At 37.1% G+C, this 25,577-nt stretch overlaps 7 protein-coding genes across 7 annotated transcripts; 4 read left to right on the forward strand and 3 right to left on the reverse strand.

Moving 5' to 3' along the window:
• Positions 1-69: 69 nt before the first annotated feature.
• Positions 70-1,677, forward strand: GCK72_017837 (uncharacterized protein; the record flags this gene model as incomplete). Its single annotated transcript, XM_003112421.2, has 8 exons — positions 70-191; positions 238-580; positions 632-787; positions 831-943; positions 990-1,069; positions 1,117-1,285; positions 1,335-1,437; positions 1,489-1,677. The coding sequence occupies 8 exons, from the start codon at positions 70-72 to the stop codon at positions 1,675-1,677; spliced, it is 1,275 nt and encodes a 424-aa protein (XP_003112469.2).
• Positions 1,678-1,758: 81 nt separating this feature from the next.
• Positions 1,759-4,280, reverse strand: GCK72_017838 (uncharacterized protein; the record flags this gene model as incomplete). Its single annotated transcript, XM_053732277.1, has 12 exons — positions 1,759-1,965; positions 2,011-2,106; positions 2,155-2,252; positions 2,297-2,472; positions 2,518-2,620; positions 2,668-2,764; positions 2,810-2,882; positions 2,934-3,376; positions 3,439-3,732; positions 3,777-3,968; positions 4,016-4,201; positions 4,245-4,280. The coding sequence occupies 12 exons, from the start codon at positions 4,278-4,280 to the stop codon at positions 1,759-1,761; spliced, it is 2,001 nt and encodes a 666-aa protein (XP_053581190.1).
• A 1,598-nt stretch (positions 4,281-5,878) lies between these two features.
• On the forward strand, positions 5,879-8,400 carry GCK72_017839 (uncharacterized protein; the record flags this gene model as incomplete). Its single annotated transcript, XM_003112712.2, has 5 exons — positions 5,879-5,956; positions 6,059-7,093; positions 7,203-7,415; positions 7,462-7,979; positions 8,028-8,400. The coding sequence occupies 5 exons, from the start codon at positions 5,879-5,881 to the stop codon at positions 8,398-8,400; spliced, it is 2,217 nt and encodes a 738-aa protein (XP_003112760.1).
• A 995-nt stretch (positions 8,401-9,395) lies between these two features.
• On the forward strand, positions 9,396-12,359 carry GCK72_017840 (uncharacterized protein; the record flags this gene model as incomplete). Its single annotated transcript, XM_053732278.1, has 7 exons — positions 9,396-9,476; positions 9,559-9,682; positions 9,734-10,100; positions 10,152-10,437; positions 10,805-10,909; positions 11,373-11,594; positions 12,213-12,359. 7 exons carry the CDS (start codon positions 9,396-9,398, stop codon positions 12,357-12,359), a joined length of 1,332 nt encoding a protein of 443 aa, XP_053581191.1.
• A 1,572-nt stretch (positions 12,360-13,931) lies between these two features.
• GCK72_017841 (uncharacterized protein) lies at positions 13,932-16,089 on the forward strand (the record flags this gene model as incomplete). Its single annotated transcript, XM_003112434.2, has 8 exons — positions 13,932-14,165; positions 14,661-14,801; positions 14,855-14,935; positions 15,329-15,440; positions 15,486-15,569; positions 15,619-15,698; positions 15,744-15,861; positions 15,908-16,089. The coding sequence occupies 8 exons, from the start codon at positions 13,932-13,934 to the stop codon at positions 16,087-16,089; spliced, it is 1,032 nt and encodes a 343-aa protein (XP_003112482.2).
• Positions 16,090-16,353: 264 nt separating this feature from the next.
• On the reverse strand, positions 16,354-17,095 carry GCK72_017842 (uncharacterized protein; the record flags this gene model as incomplete). The annotated part of the gene is made up of 3 exons (XM_003112432.2): positions 16,354-16,566; positions 16,614-16,769; positions 16,817-17,095. The coding sequence occupies 3 exons, from the start codon at positions 17,093-17,095 to the stop codon at positions 16,354-16,356; spliced, it is 648 nt and encodes a 215-aa protein (XP_003112480.2).
• A 5,294-nt stretch (positions 17,096-22,389) lies between these two features.
• Positions 22,390-24,542, reverse strand: GCK72_017843 (uncharacterized protein; the record flags this gene model as incomplete). Its single annotated transcript, XM_003112514.2, has 6 exons — positions 22,390-22,566; positions 22,988-23,071; positions 23,348-23,470; positions 23,518-23,622; positions 23,882-24,018; positions 24,488-24,542. The coding sequence occupies 6 exons, from the start codon at positions 24,540-24,542 to the stop codon at positions 22,390-22,392; spliced, it is 681 nt and encodes a 226-aa protein (XP_003112562.2).
• Positions 24,543-25,577: the final 1,035 nt, after the last annotated feature.

A 25,577-nucleotide genomic window follows, 5' to 3' on the forward strand; every position in this document is an offset into this window, starting at 1 on the left:
TTTGTGTCATTGATGGAAAAGTGTGTTCGATAAAAAACAGTTATCATTTTCGTGGTTTTGCACTTCCGAATGCCACGATTAACAGCTAGTAAAGTAGTATTATTATCTGTATTATCTTTTCTAATCACTATTTTTTATTTGTTTTCTAAAACTTCTGTTTCACTTGATACGGATCCAGATGGTACCGAATAGTGAGTTGACCTGTAGAATCTTTCAATTTATTTTTCTCAATCCCAGTGACTTGGATACGATAGACGAAGAAATAAAGTATGCACGTCGGTTACTTGACGAGATTCCTGATCCATCTAAAAATCGAGTTCAATTCTCCAAAATCGATGATAATGGATATGCTTTCTCGGCTTTCACGGATGACAGAAATGGGAATATGGGATACAAAAACGTGAGGATTCTCATGTTTATAACTGGACACGATGAGTTCTCTTGTGAAATCAACGGGAAGCGATCTTATGGAGTAACTCTTTATGAGCTATCGGAGAATCACAAAATGAAATGGGGATTGTTTATTCTGAATTGTTTACTTCCGGAAGGCATAACTTTCAACGATGTGAATGCTGTCAAAGTAAGTTGATACAAAAAATTTAGACAACTCTCAATCTAGAATATCTTTTAGATTTCAAGAATTTCTACGGGTGCTACTATTCAAATTCCGATAAGATATAGAATTCAAGACGAGAAAAGTATGACACCGGATGAGTACGACTACAAAATGTCGACTTGTGTTCCAGCACTTTTTGGGCATGTTTATTATGCCAGAAAGATTATTGAGGTGAGATCTCATCCAGGAGATTTTAAGATTTCAACCATTTTAGTTTGTGGAATTGAATAGTCTGCAAGGAATTGACAAGACTTATATCTATTATGACCCTGTGAAAATGAATGATGAAGGGACGAGAAGGACGTTGAAATTTTATTCAGATAATCTGTGAGTTTGGATTCCTCTTCTGAACCTCCATATCTTCTATTTCCAGCAAAATAAATCTTATCGAATTCACCCTCCCATTCAATAGTCATGATGTTTGGTACCACGGACAGTTGGCAACGATTACAGGTATAGGGATAATCGTTGCGAATCACCACGATTACTTTATGTTTCAGATTGTCTTCTCAGAAACACTGGAATCACACAATTCACATTTTTCAATGATTTTGACGAGTTCTTTGTTCCAGTTCTCCAGAATCAAACACTTCTAGAAACAGTCTCCGGTCTCTTTGAGGATAAAAAAATAGCATCACAAAGGACTGCATTAAAATTTATTAGTACAAAGTGAGTCTGAACAACACTAAACATTTTTTAAATTCTGTCTCCTTTTCAGAATAAATCGATCTCCTTACACACTGAAAAATGTCATCTCTACAAAACGGCTAGAGACGAGATTCACAAAATGTGTTGTTCGACCCGAGATGGTTTTTGAACAGGTAATCAATAATACTTTGATACTCAATTATCACTGGAATATATTATTTCAGGGGATTCATCACACAAGTCGTGTGATACAAGATGAATACACGTCTCCATCACATGATGGATCCCTTTTACGGGTATATCACTATAGAGAGCCAAAGTATTGTTGTGAGAAAGAGACACTCTTGAAGAAACGATACGAATATAAACTTCGAGAGGAATTCGATTCAGTTGTGAACTTGTTGGAGGTTTAGCTTGTGATAATTTAGGTGTTTTTTTTTTGTTTTTCAAAGCATAAATATTTGTTGACTGGGTACCTACAAATTCTTTACTTCCTATACTGCTAAAAGGAGATCAACACAATTACAGTAATCCGTGGGAAATGAGAAATGAGAACATTGACTGGGCGAATTGACAGATAGTCTCGGTGGATATGGAATCGTGATGTTTTGAGACAACTGAATAAGCCGGAACTGTGTGAAAACCTCCACTGAGTCGCCATTCTTCGATTGCAAATTGCATGTCAGATATGGATAAATAACCTGAAACTTCTCATAGAATTGATTTTTGTCGAATTTATGACGAACCGCACTAGCTCTTTCCTTTTTTCGCACCACTTCACTGTCACTGATTTTCGTTCGAGCCCACACTTGAACATAATTATTCGGCATTAATGTTTCTGTCTGGAACTCTTTTTTTACATCTTGTTGGATTTGAAATCCAGAGCTTACCACATTCCCACACTGAAGTGATTCCACGTTGAAACACTCATTGAAATCTGTCAAATAGGTTCTCAAAACTTCCTCGAGAGATTCCGGGTTTGGCACTTCTAAAACTTTATTCAAAATCAGATTTCAATAAAAAATTTCTCACTTGAAATGTCTTGTGAAGCATCAACCATACATAGACAATGATTACTTATTACTCTATTATCCTGACACGTGGAATTCATTGGTTGCAGCTCAAAAAGACTTTTGTTCCGTCGAGAACTTTCCAAGTTTTTCGACAGGCTTGTTATAAACTTTAGGGTGGAATGAACATGGAAATTTCTGAGAAATTTGTGAATTAAATTGAGAAAGCTGGGTCAAACCTACGAAACAAATCTCTGAGAATTCTCTCTCAAGTTTCTATACTTCTCAGGAAATAGTTTTCGAAACCTGGGCGGCACCAAAATACTCAAATATGGAGCTCTTTCTTCTGAAACTTTATCCAATTTGTCAATTATTATTTTCAAATCTATGTACCTATTTTTCCTGCGAAAGTGTATCTGTTGAGAGGATGAACTCGGTTTCCATGATCTCCGAGGATGATGAGAATTGTGTTTTCCAAACTTCCAGTTCTCTAAAATGGAAAATGTTTGTTTATCTAAGGGATACAATTAGTTACATTCAAGTAGTCCAATCTATGGAATAAGGTGTGATCCAACATCTCCAAATTGTTCGGATCGTCGTGTGTAAGGCTGAATATTTTACTGGTTAATTGAAAATTTCAAATGTATTCTGACCCTTACCTCGAAATAAAAGTGAAACCAAAATGAGGAATTTTAGAAAATATCCGTTCAAATCGGAACCAAGAATCAATAAAAACTTCTGCCAACAGCTCTCCGTCTAAACATTTTCTCCACCAATTACTCAATTGACTATACAAATGATTATAGTAAGGACGATAATAGAATCTAGCAGGTGACTCTCCAAATCCGTCCAGAAAATTATCGGGAGGATAATGGAAAAGTCCACGAGAAGTATGCATTACATCATCATTGAACATTGTGATATATTCAGGAGGAAGATGTTTCCAGATCCATTGAATTGTATCAGGATTCAAAGGAGTTTTAGTTGGGAGAATCTTGTTCAGATTCACATCTCCTGTCTCATCCAACAGATTCAGATTCTCTGTTTCGGAGAGCTCGTCAGCAAGAATAGGAATCAAGTTGACTGCACTGTTGTCTCCAACCTAGAAACATAGTTTTGATAAGCCAAAATGTATTATTCTACCTTGTTATAAGCTTCAAACACCACACTCCCCATGCTCTGCAACAAATCCGTAGTTTTTCTCATATGCCTTCCAAATTGGGCTCTAGAAGTTGAGTCCAAGCCAAGAATCGAAATGGAAAACTGCTTGGAGTCAGATTTTAGAATCTTCGCTTCAGGTTCGGGTATTTCAAATGGACCATCGACAACTAATTTCAAGTTTTCATCCATTTTGAATCCCATAAACTGTTTTCTATAAATCACAAGTTGCCCAGAGAAACAAGTGAGGATGAAGTTGTTGGCGTTGATCCAGAATCTCTTGTTGAGTTTCGGAGAGAACTGTGAACAAATCAAGGGATTCAAGAGCTATATACAATACTCACTGTTTGTGTCTTTCCTAGTTGATAAGTGTGAGCAGCTGGCCTCAATCCTCCTTTTAAAACTTGAGCAACACATTCCAATTTATTTCTATGGGCTTTTGATTTCATTGAGAATTCACCTGTAGCCGGGTATCGTTTGAAGAGATCAATATTGTATTTTTCACAGCCAGCTCGTTTTGGAAATTTCAGTCGTTTCTGAAATAGGAGATTTATTCAGAATATCGCCATCTTATGATCCATACCTTCAAGGTGTTATCCATCGGTTCAGTCCATGCGAACTTGCAATAGTTGTCCAGTAAATGGGCTTGACGTGGAAAAGAAGAAGAGGATTCATTCCGAAACTTTTTACCAAAACCTTGCTTGAAAAGGTTTTTATCAGAAATCGTAACAAAATAAAAAAGGAATACTAGACTTGCGATAAGTATGATCTGAAATATCAAATTGAGTATATAATCAAGCCAAACCAATCACCTGAATGATATAAATAAATGTGCGACGTCGACGCATTTTCAAGTTAGAATACCTGGCCAAAATTCATGTGAAATAGAGAGAAGAGACGATGATGTCGACGATCACGATTATCCAAATCCAATAGGATTACTGTATTTTTGGACCGTTTTCCTTTTTTATTTTTTGAAAATTCATTCTTGAACGTACTTTATAAATATAAAGAACTTTTGTTTTTCAATGTGCACGTGCGCCAGCAATAAGTGAAGAATAAGTGAATAAGTGAACGAAAACAGGTACATGAAATAATCTTTGAATGGTTCGGTCTATTCAGAATTCACGGGAGATGTCAACGAATGTGAACAGAGAACTTTTATCTTCTTTCTCTGGCAATTTTTCAGTTTTGGAAGGAACCGAACAGTAAGACTTTAGTAGTTCAGATCCAAACCCAAAATGAAATTCCAGTTTCTACAATCCATTTTTATATTATCTACATTCTTGCTTTTCTCAGCTTCAATTGTAACTTTATGATCTTTGCTGTTGAATCCCATTTGCTTATATGTGCAAACTTGGTGTAAATGTTTTGATGATGGCAATTGGGTTTTATGAGTTTGGTTGTTCATTATTTGCAGGAATTTATTCGGTTTTGAGTAATCGTGAGAATTCGTAACCTTTATTTTATTTCCATAAAACAGGCGAAATTTAAAGTTTCAGAACAATTGCTGATTCTTACATTCGTTCTGTATTCCTTCGAATTTATGATTATGCCACCATTGGTTTTCATTCTTCCTCAATTATTATTGGTGTTGAAATGGTCGCATAATGTCGCTGAATTTTACAAAAACAACACGTTTTTATACAATCGAATATTTGATCAAATAATTTCCCATTCCAGCACACTCTGGCACACTCCAAAGTACGTTGTACGACTTATAGAAGGTAATCTGGATATTTCCTCGAGCATCAGTTCCACTATAATTTTTGTGATTTACAGTCTTCTTTCATTGCAGTCTCGACAAATTTTTTCAAAGACGTTCGTTCCCGAAGTGGTACAATGATCATTTGTCAAAAAAGTACACGAGTTATGTCAAAAAAAAAACACGATGTGTTCTTTCCGAAACAAGCACCGAAATAGTTGTGGACAACTGTCATTGAACGTCGAATATGATTATAACTTGATTATTTTGTAATTTTGAGAAACATAAAACTTGTATCCGTCTCGGGAAAAGTAACGCGTGATTTCAGTTTTTCGATTTTTACGGTACCGTAAAATCGTTTTCACGGTACCGTAAAATCTCAGACGTAAATTTTTTGGCAACGACACTCCGGACTTACGCAACCGCGTGTTGTTTAGCCTCGTAAATCGACACGAATTATTTTCAAAACGTCTTCATTCATTCACGGATGTTTGTCTTTTTTCTTCAGTTCCAGCATATTTATTATGAATTTCAATAAAGTAAAGTTCATTTCTATCAGTTTTTCAAACTAATTATCGATTTAGTTTAAAATAAAACTACTTACAACCTGTAACATTGCTTTATTCGATATTCGAATTTCTCTATTTAGGTTTCTGAGTTTTGGTTGTTATCTTTCGTATCTTATTGTACTGGGTATTAGTTCTATATGATAATTTATTTTTTCTCTTACAGAAATCAGCTATGAGTGATGACGAGGCAGCGGTGCCCGGAAACAAGCCGATTCGGCTACCAAAAAAAGCAGCGAAAGTAAAAAATAAGGTAATTGGCATTGATTTCTTACACCTATTAAATATTGATTTCACAAAAATAGTTTAACGTGTTCAGTGTGTTTAAAAGTACATCCAAAGACAAGTATTACAGGCGCCAGCGCCACTTCAAATCACCGCTGAGCAACTTCTTCGTGAAGCCAAAGAACGAGAGCTCGAACTCATCCCGCCAGCACCAAAAACAAAAATCACAGATCCAGATGAACTGAAAGAATATCAGCGAAAAAAGAGAAAGGAGTTTGAAGATGGAATTCGTAAGAATCGAATGCAACTGGCAAATTGGATAAAATACGGAAAATGGGAAGAGTCAATTGGAGAAGTTCAACGAGCGAGATCAGTTTTTGAAAGAGCTTTGGATGTTGACCATCGTTCAATCAGTATTTGGCTTCAGTATGCTGAGATGGAGATGCGGTGTAAACAAATCAATCACGCCAGAAACGTGTTCGACAGAGCTATCACTATCATGCCGAGAGCTATGCAGTTCTGGTTGAAGTATTCTTACATGGAGGAGGTCATTGAAAACATTCCGGGAGCCCGACAGATTTTCGAGAGATGGATTGAGTGGGAGCCACCAGAGCAAGCTTGGCAGACTTACATTAATTTCGAACTCCGATACAAAGAAATCGATCGGGCTCGTTCGGTTTATCAACGGTTTTTGCATGTTCACGGAACAAATGTACAAAATTGGATCAAGTATGCCAAGTTTGAAGAACGAAATGGGTACATTGGAAACGCCAGAGCCGCATATGAACGAGCAATGGAATACTTTGGGGAAGAAGATATCAATGAGACCGTACTCGTTGCTTTCGCTCTGTTCGAAGAACGACAGAAAGAACATGAGAGAGCTCGAGCCATTTTCAAATACGGTTTAGATAACCTTCCATCTACTCGAACTGAAGAAATCTTCAAGCACTACACACAACATGAAAAGAAGTTCGGAGAACGTGTGGGAATCGAAGATGTGATTATCAGCAAAAGAAAGACACAGTACGAGAAAATGGTTGAAGAGAATGGATATAATTATGATGCATGGTTCGATTACTTGAGGTTATTAGAGAATGAGGAAACAGATCGTGAAGAGATTGAAGATGTCTATGAAAGAGCGATTGCTAATGTTCCCCCACATTCCGTAAGTTATTAGTTTGTATATCTGTAAAAAGTTTAACTTCTCTTCGAATTTGTAAAGAACTCGCAAAAATGTATTAAGCCACAATAACAATCCGTGCCAGTATTTTCAGGAAAAACGCTACTGGAGAAGGTACATTTACCTTTGGATCAACTACGCTCTCTACGAAGAATTAGTGGCTAAAGATTTTGAAAGAGCTCGTCAAGTGTACAAAGCTTGTCTAGAAATCATTCCACACAAAGCTTTCACTTTTGCAAAAGTCTGGATTTTGTTTGCCCATTTTGAAATTCGCCAATTGGATTTAGCAGCAGCCAGAAAGATTTTGGTAGGTTAAATGTTCACATTGTCCTGTTTATTTTCTTAATTTTCAGGGTGTTTCCATCGGAAAATGTCCAAAAGACAAACTGTTCCGTGCCTATATCGATCTGGAATTGCAATTGCGTGAATTCGATCGTTGCCGGAAGTTGTATGAGAAATTCCTTGAAAGTTCACCCGAAAGTTCACAAACGTGGATCAAATTCGCTGAACTTGAAAGTCTTCTCGGTGACACAGATCGTGCTCGGGCTGTTTTCACTATTGCTGTTCAACAACCTGCTCTTGACATGCCGGAACTGCTGTGGAAAGCATACATTGACTTTGAAATTGCATCAGAAGAGCACGAGAGAGCTCGGGACTTGTATGAAACTTTACTACAGAGAACCAATCACATCAAAGTTTGGACTTCGATGGCTGAATTCGAACAGACGATCGGAAACTTTGAAGGAGCAAGAAAAGTATACGAGAAGGCAAATCAATCTCTTGAAAATGCTGAAAAAGAGGAGCGATTGATGCTGTTGGAAGCATGGAAGGAGTGTGAGACAAAGAGTGGCGATGAGGAAGCACTGAAGAGGTGAGGATTGTTGTAATCAAATTAAATAATTGTATTCTGTAATTTCAGAGTTGAAATGATGATGCCACGTAAAGTCAAGAAACGACGTCAAATTCAAACAGAAGACGGAGTGGATGCTGGTTGGGAAGAGTATTTTGATTACATTTTCCCACAAGATCAAGCCGCAAAAGGAAGTTTCAAACTTCTTGAAGCAGCAGCCAGATGGAAGAAGCAGAGGGAAGAGGCTGCTCGTGCTGCTCAAGAAGAACTTGACAATCCAGTACCAGCGAAAGACGAAGAAGAAGATAACGAAGAGCAAAAAGAAGAAAAAGTCAGAGATGGAGACAGTGACACCGATTTGTCCTCAGAGACCAGTAGTAGCAGTGACAGTGATTCGTCGTCTTCGTCTTCAGATTCCGATGATTCTGATGACGAGAAGTAAAAGCTGCGCATCAGCCGATGATTTTTATCTTTATATCTATCATTTTCCTTTGTTCTCTCTCTTTTTTTCCACTTTCAACACTTCCCGATTTCCCTTGTTTTTTCAATTTCCCTTTTTGTTTGGATTTACCTTCCGTTCTCAAAAGTGATCAAATCGTTGATTTCATTTCTCGCATTACTGCGAATAAATTATTTTTGTACTAAACTATAAAAAATCTTACAGTTTTTATTTGCGTATCACATGCGGCTCTCCGTTTAGATATGGATTTGTGGAGGGTTTTCAGAGTTTTCAAGTTATCTTTTCCAGCTTCTGAATGGATAGGACGATACGGCAAATAGGGATACCGGTATGTTATGATTGTCTTTCTTCGTCCCAAAAACATTTTGTTTCGAATATACACAACGAATCTGAAGTTTGACGAAATTATTTCTAACCACTGCGTTCGTCAAATTCTGTATTTACTTGTGTAAGGTGTATTTTAATTAAAAATGTTAAAAATTCAATCAAAATTCGTTTTTTATTCATTGTTCAGTGTAGGTAATGGTAATGTAACTTGTTTTTGAATATATCTAATTCAGTAAAGCTCTGAAACAGAGAACTTCTCATCAAAATAGCATAAAAACATTGCATTCTGCATCACACTTCGGTCATGATCTTCATGAGATGCCGGAAAAAGATATATATTTTTGCGTTGTTCGTGGAAAAGATTCCAATCTTCGCTTGCTTTTTCAAATACAATTATCCTGATTCTCACTGCTTTTCGATCTCTTCTCTCAATTCAGTCTCCTCTCCATTTACAGGAGATTACACTCTATACCGGGATTACTCAAAAAACTAAAGCGGTTTTGAATTGAACTATTCGCAAAAATCGCGCACATCATTTTTCAATTCATTCAATCCATTTTTCGCTGTGAATGATTTTAAATTTTGTCTGAACAAACATCAATCGCCATATTTGCTATTGATCTCATAGAGACATCTCGAACTCGGAGGAAATGGATCCGTTGAGTTGGGGTCGTGGTTGGTATACTATTCAAAGTATTTCTGGTTCTGTTATTCAGTATTTAAAAGAGGTAGTGAAACTTTTAGCTAGAAGAAAAATTACATTTTAAATTCTATTTTCTTCTTTAATAAACTCAAAAAAATTTGAAATTTCAGGCTCGCGACAAGCCACCGGATGAGTTAGTATGGCCGTTTCGACTGTTTCTGATTCTACTCGGATATTCTACAGTTGCCATTCCAGCTGCTCTTCTGATTTGTTATGTGAGAAGAAATCGACATGGTAAATTACATGAACGGAAAGAAATTTTACAGTAATTGTGTCTTTTTGCAGCATTCGAAACTCCATATCTATCAATTCGCCAAATCCTTCGAAGTTTTGCTGTCGGAAATCCTGAATATCAATTGATACCGACAGGTGAAAAACAAGCGTCATCATCTCGAAAAGACGGAGATTCCATTCCACAAACAAGAGCCCAATGTATAAATGTTATAATCCTGTTGCTCTTTTTCTTCAGTGGAATTCAAGTAACACTCGTAGCAATGGGTGTATTACAAGAGAGAATTATAACAAGAGGGTATCGAAGATCGGATCAGTTGGAGATAGAGGAGAAGTTTGGAGAAACTCAATTTCTGATATTTTGCAATCGGATTGTAGCGTTGGTGCTCAGTTTCTTGATTCTATCAAAAGATTGGACCAAGTTAGTTTTTTCAATCAATTTCTCAATTCAATTTCATCCGAACAATTCCAGACAACCTCCACACGTCCCTCCACTCTACGTTCACTCCTATACCTCATTCTCCAATACAATATCATCGTGGTGTCAGTATGAAGCACTGAAATATGTTTCGTTCCCCACTCAAACAATTTGTAAAGCGTCGAAAGTCGTTGTTACAATGCTAATGGGTCGATTAGTCAGAGGGCAACGATATTCGTGGTTTGAATACGGATGCGGGTGTACAATTGCATTCGGTGCAAGTCTATTTTTGTTGAGTTCATCGACAAAGGGTGCTGGATCCGGAATAACATACACTTCGGTGAGTTTTAGAGGAAAAATGGGAGAAGTTTTTTCAAGAACGTTCCTGAAAATTTTGGAGAAAAAACCTCACTCCTCACTAGGTCCAAATTGATCATCTTCTAAAAATATCTGCCATGGCAATCACAAGGTCAAGCAATACACACCAAACCCATTATAATGCCATTAAAATGGGAATAATCACTTGTCATTCTTCCATGAGAGAACTCGTTCCATATCATTTCACGCTGCCATTCATGGACAGGTGTTTTGTGACGAGGGTACGAAACTAGAGATTTTGATCAGAAATAAACTTGAACGCTATGGTCTTCAACACGGAAGATATTAAATTGAATATAAACAAAAAATATTAAAATGTGGAATTTCAGTTCTCCGGAATGATTCTAATGGCTGGTTACCTTCTCTTCGATGCATTCACTTTAAACTGGCAGAAAGCGTTGTTCGATACAAAACCAAAAGTTTCCAAATATCAGGTAGGTTTTCAGAATGAACTCGGAGACTTGAACTCATAATTTTACCGTAAAAACTGTAATATAGGCGCATGCGCCTCTATTTTTCAACCCCCTTCCGAAAGTGCGCCTCTATTACAGGGGCGCCTCTAATAGAGGGTGCGCCTCTATTTTTCAACCTGTTCGTTTGGCTATTTTTTTAAACTTTGAAGTCATCAATTTTCAACCAAACTAACAGTTTCTCTAAGAAAATTACACAAAAACCCCAAAATTTGCAGTACTTCGAACAAAAAAAAGGGTTTCTTTTTGTTTTTTTCACGAACTTTGAAAAATAATAATTGAAATCCAGAAAAAATATTTCAAGCATATTAAGGGGGCGCCTCTATTAGAGGGTGCGCCACTATTATTCAAAGCGCCTTTTAGGGTGCGCCTCTATTAGAGGGGCGCCTCTAATAAAGGGGCGCTTCTATTACAGTTTTTACGGTAGATGATGTTTGGTGTCAACTTCTTCTCTGCAATCTTCTGTGCGGTTTCACTGATCGAACAAGGAACTCTCTGGTCTTCTCTGAAATTTGGAGCAGAACATATCGATTTCACTCGTGATGTATTCCTACTGTCATTATCTGGAGCTATCGGACAAATATTCATTTATTCGACGATCGAGAGATTCGGACCGATTGTTTTTGCAGTGATTATGACTATTCGACAGGTGAGAATGGGATTCGAAGATCTCATAGTAATTAAGCATGTTGTATACGATATTGACCGTCGAGCAGGAGAAACGTTGAGTTCTGAATCTAAGTTTTAGTTCAAGGTTTCATAAGCTAACTTCTAGTTTCTGAATCTCTAAAAATGACGCCATCAGTTGAATCTTGAACCCCGCAATCTGAGTGTCTAAAACTTCCCGGAGAATATCAAAAAGAAGAAAAAAAGTTTCGAAAAGTGTCAAATTTTGTTTCTTCTCATAAAATTCACCTGACAAAAACAAAAAATCCCAATTCTTATCACTGTTACGTAATGTTTTCTTGCTTCATTGCTTCGAAAATCCTCACAGAAAAAATCGGAAATTATTCCGGTAAACGCCAGACCTTGCCTCTTCAATAAACAGGAAACGAAACAATAAAACGCGCGACTTTCGGAATTTTTCGCTGTGATTGAAGCAGTTTAGGACTTTCTTTCGAATAGTACTTCAGAATCTTGATGATGTGGCGCAACATTGAAACGATTGCGTTTAATTTGAGAAGATTTCGAGAAGCAACAAAGAAAAACCATCACAAAAAAGAAATGAACCAAACCAACAATTGGATCATCCAATTCTATTTTCCAGATGCTCTCAATCGTCCTCTCCACAATCATGTATGGTCATGAGCTGACATTCTGGGCGGCTATCGGATTCTTGATCGTCTTCATCGCCATTTTTGTAGACATTCACAAAAAATACTCGGACAAGAAACGGGTTCCACAAAGGAGTTAACGGGTAAGAACGTCCCTCGATATCTCCTGTCTGAATCCACAAAAATATATGCATAAATTGAAAAAAGTCTACAAACAACAGGTTTCCGCATATTTTTCCCATTTTTTTCCATTATTCCCTGGCCAGTATGAATCAACAGATCATTCAGAGTGATATGGGAATCTAATTCCTTCTCTCCTGACAGTTTCCCGTCGGGTTATGCAATTCGCCTACGTAGGTTGGAAACAAGAAGGTCTGTAGCTTGATCGCCCCCGCTATGGCAATGAGAAAAAATCGAAAAAGGAAAATAGTGAAGTGGAAAAGATTAGCATGAGAGATATTTATATTCGCATGCCATCAGTTTTTCTCTCTTCTCCGTAATTCGTTGCGTAATAATTAGTTACGTAATCAGACGGAGTTTAATGAAGTCTGTAGCTTGGAACGAATCGAAAACTTTCTCCACTTTTTGCCCTTGATTTTTTGCAAAGATACACTCCCTCTTGTACACTTTTAAAGATTGTTTGTAGTTTTATTTTCACAATAAATTCTAGAAAATCGAATTGTAACGAGTTCTTTATGATTCTCACTACTCTACTCGAAGGAAAGATATAAATATGTACCGTAGCCGAAAGACAATTCAAACGAAAATAGAGCTCTAGCCTCTTAGAATCGTAATCATAGTTTCAAATTTTGGAAAGAGTTTCGAAAAGAAAACTTTTGAATTCTGGTCTATCCGAATCCTAAGTTTCGAAAAGAAAACTTTTGAATTCTGGTCTATCCGAATCCTAAGTTTCTTCTACAAGACTCAAAAATCCCTAAAACCAAACCTGAACTTAAACTCTCTTCACCAATGAGCTTATCCTTTCCGTATCCTTGACGATTCCAAAAATCACATATCTAATTAACGACCATGATCATTTACACTTCACCTACCGATTTCAAGTTTTCTGATACCTGAAAACCCGTGCTATCACTCCTTTAAAAGCCATTTTTCAAGGCTTTCCCCTAAAAAATATGACTCATTCAATTCTCCTCATTTTTCAGACCACGCCCCGCCCACTACCTGAACTTCATTTTTCGTCACTGATAATCGGTCGTGTCTTCCATATATCCCTTTCGCTTCTCTCCTGTATTATTTTTGCCTCGCTTCTTCTTCTTCTTTTTCTCCTTCATCGTTTCCACCTCTTCCTTTTTGTCACATCATCATACCCGTCTCCGAAGCATCTTCTATGCCTCCTCCTCCACCATCACTCTCCCATTTTTTTGCCTTGCATCCTCTGATTTTGCCTCGTTTTTTTGGCATTTTTGTAGCCTCCGTTATTCTTTTATCATGTCACTAGAAACATCTGAATCATTCTGTATTTATAATATTTATCACACTGTGTCATGCACGGGTTTTTTTCGGTTTTCATTTTCATCTTCGCATCGTTGTTGTTGTTCCCCACCCACTCTCTCATCTTTATAGATCCATTTTTTATCTTTTTATGCATTTTTCCCTCATTGGCATGATCATTTAGATAAATGTCAATGAGGCTGATCACTTTCCACGATTCTATAATAAACCTATTCAAAATGTCGCCTATTTCTATAGACATGACGATTCACAAACACCTACGGCAAAACCACAGAACGGAGCATCCATATCGAGCACCGGAAGAGGAAGAGGACTTGGCTCATATTAATATGACTCTACGTTATGCTCTGATTGTATTCGGAATGGTTCCGTTTACAACTTTTCTTCTTGGTATTTGGGTTGCTGCTCATCCTCATTTCTATAGAATTGAAATGCATAAGAATATGTCCGATTATATTAAAGCAAATTATCAGGTGAGCGATTTTTTTGTTTTTCTTCGATATGATTTTCAGTGAGAATTAGATCGAGTTGATTCAAAAAATTGAAAACATGTATACAGAACCTAGACCTTAACTTCGGTAGTTGGCAGCATATTTATACAAGATCTCTCTATTCAGTAATACGCTTTCAAAGTAATGCATCCAAGCTACCCTTGTGAAAAGGTCACAAAAAAGTTGTCAAAATCTAGGTTTCTAGAAGGCATATCTGAAGACTCCAACAAAACAGGATCATTCTCGATACCATGACAAAAGCTCAAACTTGAACGTTTGGCATTCACCTTTTTGATTAGTCATGTCTCCTCTTTGCCAAAAAGAGACCATCTAAAATAAAGGTTGTAATTGACGTCACAATTAATCACCAGACGCCAAAATCCCACTGTTGTATTGTTACGAAAAAAATAGTAGCCGACAAAGCTTGAAACAGAGGAACACCTCATGACTGAAAATCAAAATCTCTTTAATTTCCAGTGGAACGAAACTGGAAATGGTCAAATATGGATACCATGGGAAAACAATACGAAATGGAATCTGGGATCTTATTGGAATAATCTCTACGTCAACAACCAAACTGCGTATACTTTTGGTATAAATGACCATAATTTTTGTAATGTGAGTAACTTCCCCAATTCATTATAACTCCTCCTCATATCATTTTTTGTCAGGAACGAAAAGACGATCAATTCAAATACGGAGGATGGTCAACATCCATCTATCGTTCTTCACAGTTGTATTCAAGTGTCCAGGTGAGAGAGAAACCAGAAATTGCCATCCCGAGAGAATGATATGTGTAGATATTGTCCAGATGATAAATAAGCTATTGTCGGGATCAGAGATAACCTCCCGAAGTCGGCAATAATGAGATAAATGAAATGATAGTGATAAGGGTGGATGTGTTTTGTTGAGTGCTATATTGTGACCTCATATCTCAAGATACATTTTGATAAGCGAAGAACTGACCTGAGGGAAGCGACATGTTACAAAAAGTGTTCCGTCTCGGATGAGATATCAACGAATCGAGTATAGATGTGTCATGGGTTACATTTGAGATTGATAAATGATCATTGAGATCTCTGAGAAACTTTAGATAAAGAAATTTCATAAATCCAATAAAAATTTAATTAATACTTCTCTTCCAGACCTCACTGCGATATGGTGTCCTTTTCGTGTTCCTCCCATTCGTCTTCAACTCTTTCATCCTTGCAAAATCTCTGGTTATCCAACATCAAACTTTGGCTTCTGTAGTGATAGGTAAGCTTCCTGAGGTCATTTGGAACCAACTTTCATTATTTTTAGGAACGCTATATTTTTGCAATGAAGTGATCCTTCATATATCGTACTTTGCTGTACTCACTCTTCATGTGACTCATGAACAGGATTGTGAGTTGGATCTCAAGATTCCGGGAGTTTGTGTAAACTGAATTTTCAGATATTCCAATTAGTAACATCTACTTTTCAATTGCAATGATACTGTCTATATTGAAGCTGATGTTGAGAAACTTTACAGAGGTAAGATCTCACAGAGTCTGAAAATGGGAAAATTTTGAATTACAGCCTGTTGGACTGTCAACAATAATCCGAGGTGTTGGAGTTTTTATTCTAATTGTTGCACACGATCCGTTGACTGCGAATGTTCAAGATTTTATTGATCATGTTTATTGTGACACTTTCGGTAAGACTCACCTATCTTTTTCTTTTCCCAAATCTCCATTTTCCAGTGACTCCATTCATCTGCGTTTTGGAACTCACTTGTATCCTCATTCTCTTCTTCAACAACCTCTATGACATCCAACAGTCTCGACTAGTTCACCTCGTTGTCTCACAGACAATAGACGATGTTAGCATTCAGAAAATGGCGAGAAAGTCTGTATTCCGGCGTGGTAAGCCGCCATCAAATTAAACGGTTCTGACCTTTTTTCCCTTTTTTCTGTCTAATTTATCCGGTGTTTAATGTTTGATCTCGACTAGGATACATTTTTAATTTGATTATTGTTTATTTCTTTTTTGTAATGGATTCAATAAATTATTGATATGAAATAGAATAAAGAAAAAGGATGGATTGCATAAAATGGAAACAGAAAGGAGAAAGAGAAGACAATGAAATCAAAATGTACACGTGGAATATTTGAGAGAGGAAGAGAGATTGAGACTGATCGAGAAAGATCTAGAATGTAGAATTACTACTGATAATAGAGTCAATGGGATTTGGATGGATTGTAATATAAATATCATCGAAATGAAGGTTATCTGATTTCCGAAGAACTTGTTTAGAAGTGATGTGAGTGTGGGTGGATAGATCAACTTTTGAGTCAACTAGATTATAATGAATCCGCTCGGTTCCGTAATTGTTGAATGACGAAATCACTAGTGTTAATTCCTGAAAATTATATTTTAAAACAGGAAAACACAAATGAATTCTCAAACCTTTCCGTTTTCATCGAAATCAACTGCTGTTTGATATTTCTGCCGGAACTGGAATGTTCCATCGTAGTTCAACTCTAAACTCTTCTGCTCCACCACTACATCCCACCCATTACGAATGTAGGTGTCAGGATACCATGGTTGAATGTGAGAAGGGACCTGAAACCAACTACCTTTTGAAAAGTTCCAAACTTTCTGACACTTACCGGAACACGTGCCACCCCCACGAATCGTAACCGCTCGTCCCTCCAGTCCTGAGTCAACTCAAACAACACTTTGTCTTTTCGGATACCAACGACTTCGAGAGTGATATTCACTTGTTGCTTATTTCGGTTTGGAGCACTGTACCGATTGTATTCCATGAAAAGATCCTCCCAATCCACATGGTGAGGTCGTCGTTCGATGATCAAATCTTCGTCGAATGAGGATGTGACGAGGATTGGAAGAAGGGATACGAAGATGGTGGAGTGGAATGAGAATATCATTTCTGGAATGATGGAAGTTAGGGTATTTTCAGGAGTTTTGAAGAACAAGATGTATATACGGAAAGATGCGTCACAGAATAAGGAATGGTGAAGTTCCTGGTATTTCTTGGGTATACTGTACAAATGAAAATCTTCATTTTTGAGACTGTCAACTTTTCAGAAAGAAGAAGAGCTGAAGAGATATTATCAGCACGTCGGAGGTGACTGAGCTATTGAGAAGCTCTTATTTTAAGAAAGTATTTACGACACTACAAACTGTCAACATAGTCCCGATTTTCTGAAATTATACATCTTCTTGTTTTCCAAATAAGGTTCATTTCATTCTCGAGTTTACACTGTAGCAATATAAGTTTCAAAAACAAAATGTTTCAACGCTTCACAGAAGATATGGCTCCTTCCATCCCCTTTTCCACAAAAAAACTTGAGACACGTGTATGTTCAGGAGGGATGTGTTGGTTGAAATGTATGCGTATGGGGTAAATCCCCCCGAGGAACACATTTTTCATTTGGATCTTCGCCCCAATCGTTTTCTCGTTTTCTCCTCTTTCCTTCCGGTGGTTTCGTTCTGGAAGAAGCTTCATCCTCGATGCCTTGTTCGTCACACTCAAATATAAATGAAAAGAGAAGGGGGTGCATATGGCAGAGCACAGTCGAAACGAAAGATAGATTGCCCTCACTCTTTTCACACCTTTTAAACCTATTTTGGGGCAGTCTCTTGGGAGAAAGTGAGAAAGAGCAAAAAAGGAAATGAAAAGAAGAAGAAAAGGAGAGTTCATCGGCGATTCTTTTCAACCCCAATGTATGGGGGCACCACTTTTTCAGAGAATGTACTACTGGGACGAGCGAGAAAAAAAGAATTATGAAAACTGGTGGGAAGAAGAAGAAAAGAAGAAAAGAAACTGGTAGAAACGAAAATAACGAAAAAGGAGGAAAAAGAGTACAAATGACAGAATTAGGTTAGTTATATGGAAGAAAAAAGGAAGAAGAAGAATAGAAACTGAAAGAAAGAAAGCGAGAAATGGAAGAAATTGGTCAATGAGACATGACCGATTGATGGGACGACGAAGAATTGGGAAGGATTATGTGAGCACGAATAGGAACACTCAAGTGGTGGGTTCCATTTGAGCTGGAAAGAATGGGAAAGGGATACTGTAGAGGGGAGTTTTGGAAATGCCTGCAGAGTCAACACTGGGGGAGTTTTTAGAAATTGGATTCTTTCAGTAAATGACGATCTTTCGAAAAGAAGTAGCGGATTTCTGGTGTCTACGTTCTAGTCCTAAATTTAAAACGAACATGAAAAGAAACTGAAAATGTATCAAAACGCTACAAAAATCAGAACCCAGGTTTGAAATTCAAATCCATAAGGATTTTGGGCACGTAGATAGCATCAGTTTTTCTTGACACACCTACAAAAAACGCCACGTTCAGGGAGACTGCGAATACCGGTACAGTACAAGAACTAACCAAAATATAGCCAAAAAAAATCTAAGACCGTCTATCTAAATTCAAAATGACATTTCCTCGTGTTCTCGCTCAGCTCAATAAAACCTGGAGACTGAATTCAAAACGTATTCCGACTACTCACTAAAAACGTGTAAAGAACTGAATATTTTTGGCATCCTTTCCTCCTCCTGCCCATTCATCAATTCCTCTTCCTACTCCTCTATTCTTCAGAAAAGAAAATTGAGATTTTTGGCTTTTCAGTTGTACAACTTAGGCGGTGTGACTCGTATATATGAGCAATTGGGATATATTGAAAACCGTATTATTCTTCAGCCGTTTAGTCATGTGCCCATTAACTAAAAGCAACTCATAAAACGCTTCCGTAAAATATTGATGTCTTCTCTTCTGAAGAAGGCGATATCGTGGTTTGGGTCTTCTGGAAACCCATAAAAACGGACGGGGTAGAGTGACCGAAATGGAAAATGGAAAAAAGAAACGGGCGGGACGAAAACGAAGAGGAAAAAACGGAAATTTATGATAGGAGGGGACGAAGCTTCTTCTTTTGCTCACCAACGCTCCGCAAAACAATAAATTATAGTAGCATCCGTTGAGTCCCAAAAGTACGGAAATTGGAAATGGAAAAGGCGAAAAAAGTAATTATAAGTTGTTCGAAATATTTTGAAATACCGGAAACGGAAACGTCACAAGTGAAGCTGTCAGTGAAATATGATACATATGGAGAAGTAGTCAGAATGAGCTGGAAATTTAGGGATTCTTAAAATTAGTTTCTAGGGGAAAGATGGAAACACGTCGATTGTCTGGCGGCGGACTGGACTGCTTTCCAATTCTGACGATGTCAATCGAAATTTGATATCCTCGAAGGCCATCGTGCCTATTGAAAACTCAAAACCTAACTCGTCCATTAAATTTTTGGTTTTCAATGAAAGAGAAAAAGAAGGCCACCGCCTTCTACAAGACAATGATGAATTCAAGAAAATGGAAATTTATTGTGTGGAGAAGAAGAAAAAAGCGAAGGACATCATTCCGCCTCGCTAATTTTGTTAATGGCTTTTCTGGCGATAAGTGGAGAAGGAGCCTAGAAAAATGAGGAACGGAAGAACGAGTAAGCAAAGGAAGGGGGTAGGATCAAAATATTTGTGTTTGTCTGAGTTTAAAGCGAGAAAACGGAAATAGTTAGAGGTGTGAGAAGTGGTGAGTAGGAAAAGGAGATCTGAAAGAGATGATGTGAAAGTTAGTATTTCTGGAAATGGAATCTATGCTTTAGGTATGACTTTTGAAGAGAATGAACCGTTTGGAAACGGAATAGGATCAAGGAAAATCAGGAACAGTATTAGGCCAAAACAAATCATCCTAAACATTTTCGAAAAAAAACATTCAACTTTGAGAGCGTGTCGTGGGGTCAAGGACGCTCACACTTTGGTTAGATCAGGTTTAATAAATATCTCAAATCTAGATCTCTAACTTTGTTTTTTTAAACTTTTTGATATCTTCTTCAGATTTCTTGATACACACCTTCACTGATCTGAGATGAAAACTGCGAGTATCCTTCCAAAAAAAATCTCTGAAGACACATGCTTCAAAAACTGGAAAAGTTTTCCAAAATTTGTAAAATGGAGAACACAATCACTGAGATTTAGAAAAATAAAACTACAATATTAAGATAAAAAGTTCTGAAACATTGGAGAGAAGAATGTTTTGAATGTAGTTTCTTCTCTTTCTTCCACGTAAAGTATACAAAGAAACACGTCATTTGCAATATGTCTTCTCTCCGACATTTTTGCCCCGTTTTCTATGGACCACCAACACCATTTATATGCATACCACTGCTCACTAACAATATCTTTTTTGTCTCGATTGTCTTTGAGAGCAACTGAAGTAGAAACAAGAGAAAAAAGAAGAAGAAAATAAGTAAAGAGGAAGAAAGGTAGACTCGGGAATAGGAGAAAAAGAGAATAGTTACAAAATACCAAAAAACAAAAGCACAATGAGAGGAACGACCGAGGAAAAGTGGGAAGAGGGAGGGCAGGAATGTGGGAAAATATGATGTGAACAGGTATGGATTTATATTTTTCGAGAAGGAATCAAAGCACATTTGATGGACAATGAGAAAGTGCAAGGATATTAGATGAATTACTTCTTTCTTTTTTTGAGAAAACCAAAAGATGGGTATGAAGATTTCAAAAAATTAGATTATACTTTCTGAAAGGAAGGGATTCTGAAGAAAGGCGGGTGAGATTTATTTTCGGTTTGTAATTATTCTGGGGAAGCACTTTTGGAATCCGAATTTCAATATTGTCTCAGGTTATGGGAAAGTGAAGCGTCATTTTCAGAATTAGAGCTTCGAAATTTCTATTTTCAGCATATGAGAGAAGGTTGATCGGTGAGAATGGTTAGAAATAATACGGGTTTCTCTGAATCTTGATGATTTCAAGATATGTGTTAAGCAATAAAATGATAGAGGTGAGTATTAAAAGAGATGCAGCGTGGACAGTGCTCTAACAACCAAATTGAAATTCGAGAAACAAAAATCCAGAAAAATGAGAATCTTCAGTTTTTGGGTTATAACAGAAACCTTCAATTCGCGAATTCCCATTTCCCAAAGATAAGAATCACCTGCTTTTTTCTAGAAAAGGAATATTTGTGACAACTTAAAATAAAGTGTTTTTGTTGATTTCCGATGGCATCCCTCTTCTGAAACCTCCGGAAAAACAACATCTTCTCAACAAGAAATTGCTTTTTTTATCACTTTCCAAAATCTTACTATACGTTACGCCCCTCGATTTCAACCTCCGACTATTTCCAAATTTCAAGAATGGGGGAAAAAAGAGCTAAAGTCATTGAAAGGAGCACAAAAAAAAGGCGAAGAGGGTTCAGAGTTGTGTGGTTAAGACGGAAAAAAGCTAGCGAAAAGACAAAAAGAACATGTGGCGGAGCCTTGAAAATTGATGAGTTTTGTGGGTTTCGTTGGGAGGAGGGAGGGTGTATATGGACGGGCGGGAACGACCAGAAAACGACACAAAATTGACAAAAGAAGGGGATGAAAATGGAACTTTTGAGTGATGACTTCTTCGAAAAAGAATGAGAAGAAGAAGGAATTTATTAGGTTTCAACGAGATGGAAGACTTGGGGGAAAATGGGTTTTTAAAGGGACAAGAGGACTTTTTGGAAGTAGAAATTGGTGGTTGGGAGATGAGAAGATTACTGTAGGTACCGTATGCCGAAAGGTTCCCAGATTCCGATGGAATACGGTATATTTGAAATAGGAAGATATTCATGTTATTCAGAAGAATCTACCGTAACCCATCTCCGTTGTCTCCTTACCCCTCCAAAACATGCCATAATATGTCACTCCTATTCATTTATTCTGACCCAAAACAATCGAAAACAACAACTTAGTTGTTTTACCTCTTTTCAGGAAGACAGAAGAAAAAGACAAGAAGTTTCCGGAGAAATGTCAATCTTTTGCCCCCGAACAAAGCTTCTTGCTGACTAGTGAGAATCATAAAAAGCAGGGAATTTTTAGTTTCTTTTGACCAAAACAGAAATGAAAAAGTAAACGAACTAGACAAATAGAAGTAGGATGGGAAGGAAAAGAAATTGAGTTATGTCTTCTCAAAAACTCGCTCTCGTCCCTAATGAGTGACACTTGACGAAGGAGAGAAAAGGTTCCAAGAAATGGGAAACTCGATCTGAAATTGTTTCGAAAGAGCACAAAGGATGGTTAAAAAACACGCAGTTTATTTTCAACCTGCATGATAAAAGTTACAATTAATTATTTACACATGTACAATTTAGGCAAAATTGAAATTATGGCAAACTACAACAGATATTCAACGATGTCCACTCCACTGCTTATCGCGACTTGTCAATGGTACGTAGATCACATGCTCTACAGTTTTCTTCTCAATCTTGCCATCGATTTTGTCAATTTGCATGAACTCTTGATTTCCATCTTCTCCTTCCACCGGAATCATCATTCTTCCTCCTTCAGCGAGTTGATCGGTTAGCTGAAATTATAAATTTTATTGAAGTTTTTCTTGATTTCCGCGATTTTTGTCTGGTCTTCTTTGCCAGAATCACTCGAAATTTGAATTTCAATGAGGTTGCGCTTTGGTTTAGCATTTCGCATTTTGATACATCATATAGTTTCAATCAAAAAATTATGCAAATCTTCACAACGTGGCGCAGTCTCCGGTTTTAGGTCTTTTCCCAGTTGACCTTCAGAATGAATGAATTTTCGAGTGGTTCTTCCTTTCTTTTTCATATTTTTATTGACCAAAACGACATAAAGAAACACCTCCTCATTGTGGATTCACGATTCAATTTGTGCATGTGTGCATGTGATCCGGCAGGAGGACAACACAAAAAAAGGAAAACCGAATTTCCCTCTATTTTTTATTTCATTTCTATTCGGTCAAAGTCACGTACTGCTTTGGGGACTCCTTTCGCAGCTGCACCGACGTGAATCGCATTGTATGGAGCCTTTTCGGCAAATCCTTGACGACCGTCTCCCTGGAAAAATGAGGTAGTTTTGAGAGCTTTTGTTGAAAGTTTTGTTTCGGAACAGTGTTGTTTCTTCCCCTTCTTTTGCTACCTTTTTGCGCTTTTTATGTTTCATTTTCTTTATTTGAAGGAATACAAAATCATTGCAGCCGGTTTTTCGGAAAATATCTGCTGAACTCTGATGCAGTTTCTGTGATCATAACTTTTTTTATATTGGTTCTCTATTGATGATAGGAAACTCTGTTCATTTCTTAAGAGATTTTGTGATCCATTCTACTTTCTCACCTCCACCAAAACCACATTTCCACTATCCAACATCTCTTTGTGATGCTTCTCGATATTCTTCTTGCTCAACTCCACCAGCCCTCCCATGTGCTCGATTCCCACTACAGTTCCGGTGGTTCCAACCTTAAAATTGTATATTTATAACAGCTAATCCAACAAAAACTCTATACCATCTTCGCCATACAAACTGTCAGATAACCACTTCCTGAGCCAACATCGAGAGCATTGGCACCTGAGACCAGGTGGTTCTGGAGGTAGTCGAGAGCAGCTGCGTGCTGTCAATGAAAAAATGCCATTGGAGAAAAAAGAGATGAGCTGAGCTCAGTTGGCAGATTTTGTGAAAAGCTCAGCGATTTACTTGTTAATGTTTCGAATAGAAATTTGTATTCGTGTTGTTTATCAAATAGATTAGATATAAGTCGATCGTAATGAAAGATAGACGTCTCCTAGACGTTTTATGGGTCACTTTAGTTTTATGTTCTATTTTATCTTCATTACTAGTCAGTCACAATGTTTTTCAAAGTTATTTCTCACCATATGTGGCGCTGAAATTGTCGCATTATAGCCGATTCTTTGTGGAGCATCTTGATAGGGATCATTTCTTGTAAAGTCTCCACGATCCACTGCTAGCATTGCATCGTATGCTCTCTGACTGGCGAAGACGTGGTTCTCTGGAATTCAAAACTTTGATGATGGTTTTAAGATTGATTCTGGAATTATATAGCACTGTAGCCTGTTCTACTACGAGATTTCACTTCTTTCATGATCCAAAATCAATAATTAGTGGTGTGTTGCATGTTTAGTTGGTGTTCTGTTCTTTCCGAATTAATTGGGTTTGTCTCGTTTCTTCTTTCTTTTTCTCTAAGACCCTTCCTGTTTCTCTCACTACTTTAGTATGTTGGTGCTCTCAAATTTCAGGATTTTCTTATTTTTATTCCGAAAATCGCTAGTTTCTTGCGATTGTTGTCTGATGAAACCTTATGCAATGCAATCGGCTTTTTTGAAACACTTTATAGCAGCTACCACGCATTTAGCATCATTTTTATTCTTTTGGTTGATATTTCTTTGCTTGTTCTATTTTTATAAGCTTTTTTTCTAAATTTTTCATTTCGATAGTGAAAGAAAGCAAGCAAAACTCACTTCTCAAATTCTCAACAAGCTCCTTATTACTCGTGCCACTCGATCTCCAGGCCATGCTTCTAGTTGTGAATATAATTAATGTAGAAATGAATTCAAGTCGTCTCATGCACCAAAATAGAATTTGAAATTTCTGGAATTTCTCTGAAAGAAATAAATATTTTCGTAAAATCAATGTGAGTTCTCCAAGGCAAACAAGTAGAGAGGAAACGCAGAACGTGAAAGAAACATCCAAGAGACGCAAAGAAAAAGTGACCAGCTAGTGGAATAGCAGAAGTTATTGCAGAAAATAGAAAGGTCCTAATGAAAAACAATGGATGCATCCTCATGACCGAAATGAGAATTTTATGCTTGGATAATTTAATTCAAGAAAGGAAACGAGTATTTTCGTGGAAACAACTATGAAGAAAATAGAGCTCTCTCCCTCTTATCTAGTAGTGTAGAGTGCTTTTGACTCTTCACTACTCTTCACAGCTGCTCTTACTAAATGACCATTGTGCTGTTAGTTCTGTTAGCTGTGTCGGTGAGCAACATCACGGCAGTTTCAACTTTCTGTCTTACTTTTCCCAGTGCTTATAACCATTTAACTTGATTTTTGGAGCAATAGTTATTCCAGAAAGCTATTTTAGAATTTTCAAGTAAGTTATGATGCAATTTTTTAAAGTTGTGAAATACATGTGCTGGTTGAAATAATTTTAACTTCACAAAACTTTCAAACAGCGATAAAGTTATTCAAAAAAAGCAAAAGTAATAATGCAAAACTACAGTAACCTCATACTTCTTGGCGAGACTCTATTTAAAATATTAGCATGTTCCTTTAATATTGGATGTTCCTTTAATATAATTTTCAGCCGAATTCAGAAATAAATGCAGTTTTTCGAATTCATATAAAGGAAAAAAACTATATCAATTTATTCGAAATATTACCAAAGTTTCCCGAAAAACTAAATTGTTTTTTCACGAAAAAGTGCACTTCGGAAAATCAATAAACAAAACAGCCAGAAGCAGAAACGCTTGCAACAATGTTTTGAGTTTGAGAAAGTCCGTCATCTCCCATCAACATTTGTGAAAAACGGGGAATGTTTTTGACAAA

Source organism: Caenorhabditis remanei, chromosome V, assembly GCF_010183535.1.
Source record: "Caenorhabditis remanei strain PX506 chromosome V, whole genome shotgun sequence".
Lineage (NCBI taxonomy): Eukaryota > Metazoa > Nematoda > Chromadorea > Rhabditida > Rhabditidae > Caenorhabditis > Caenorhabditis remanei.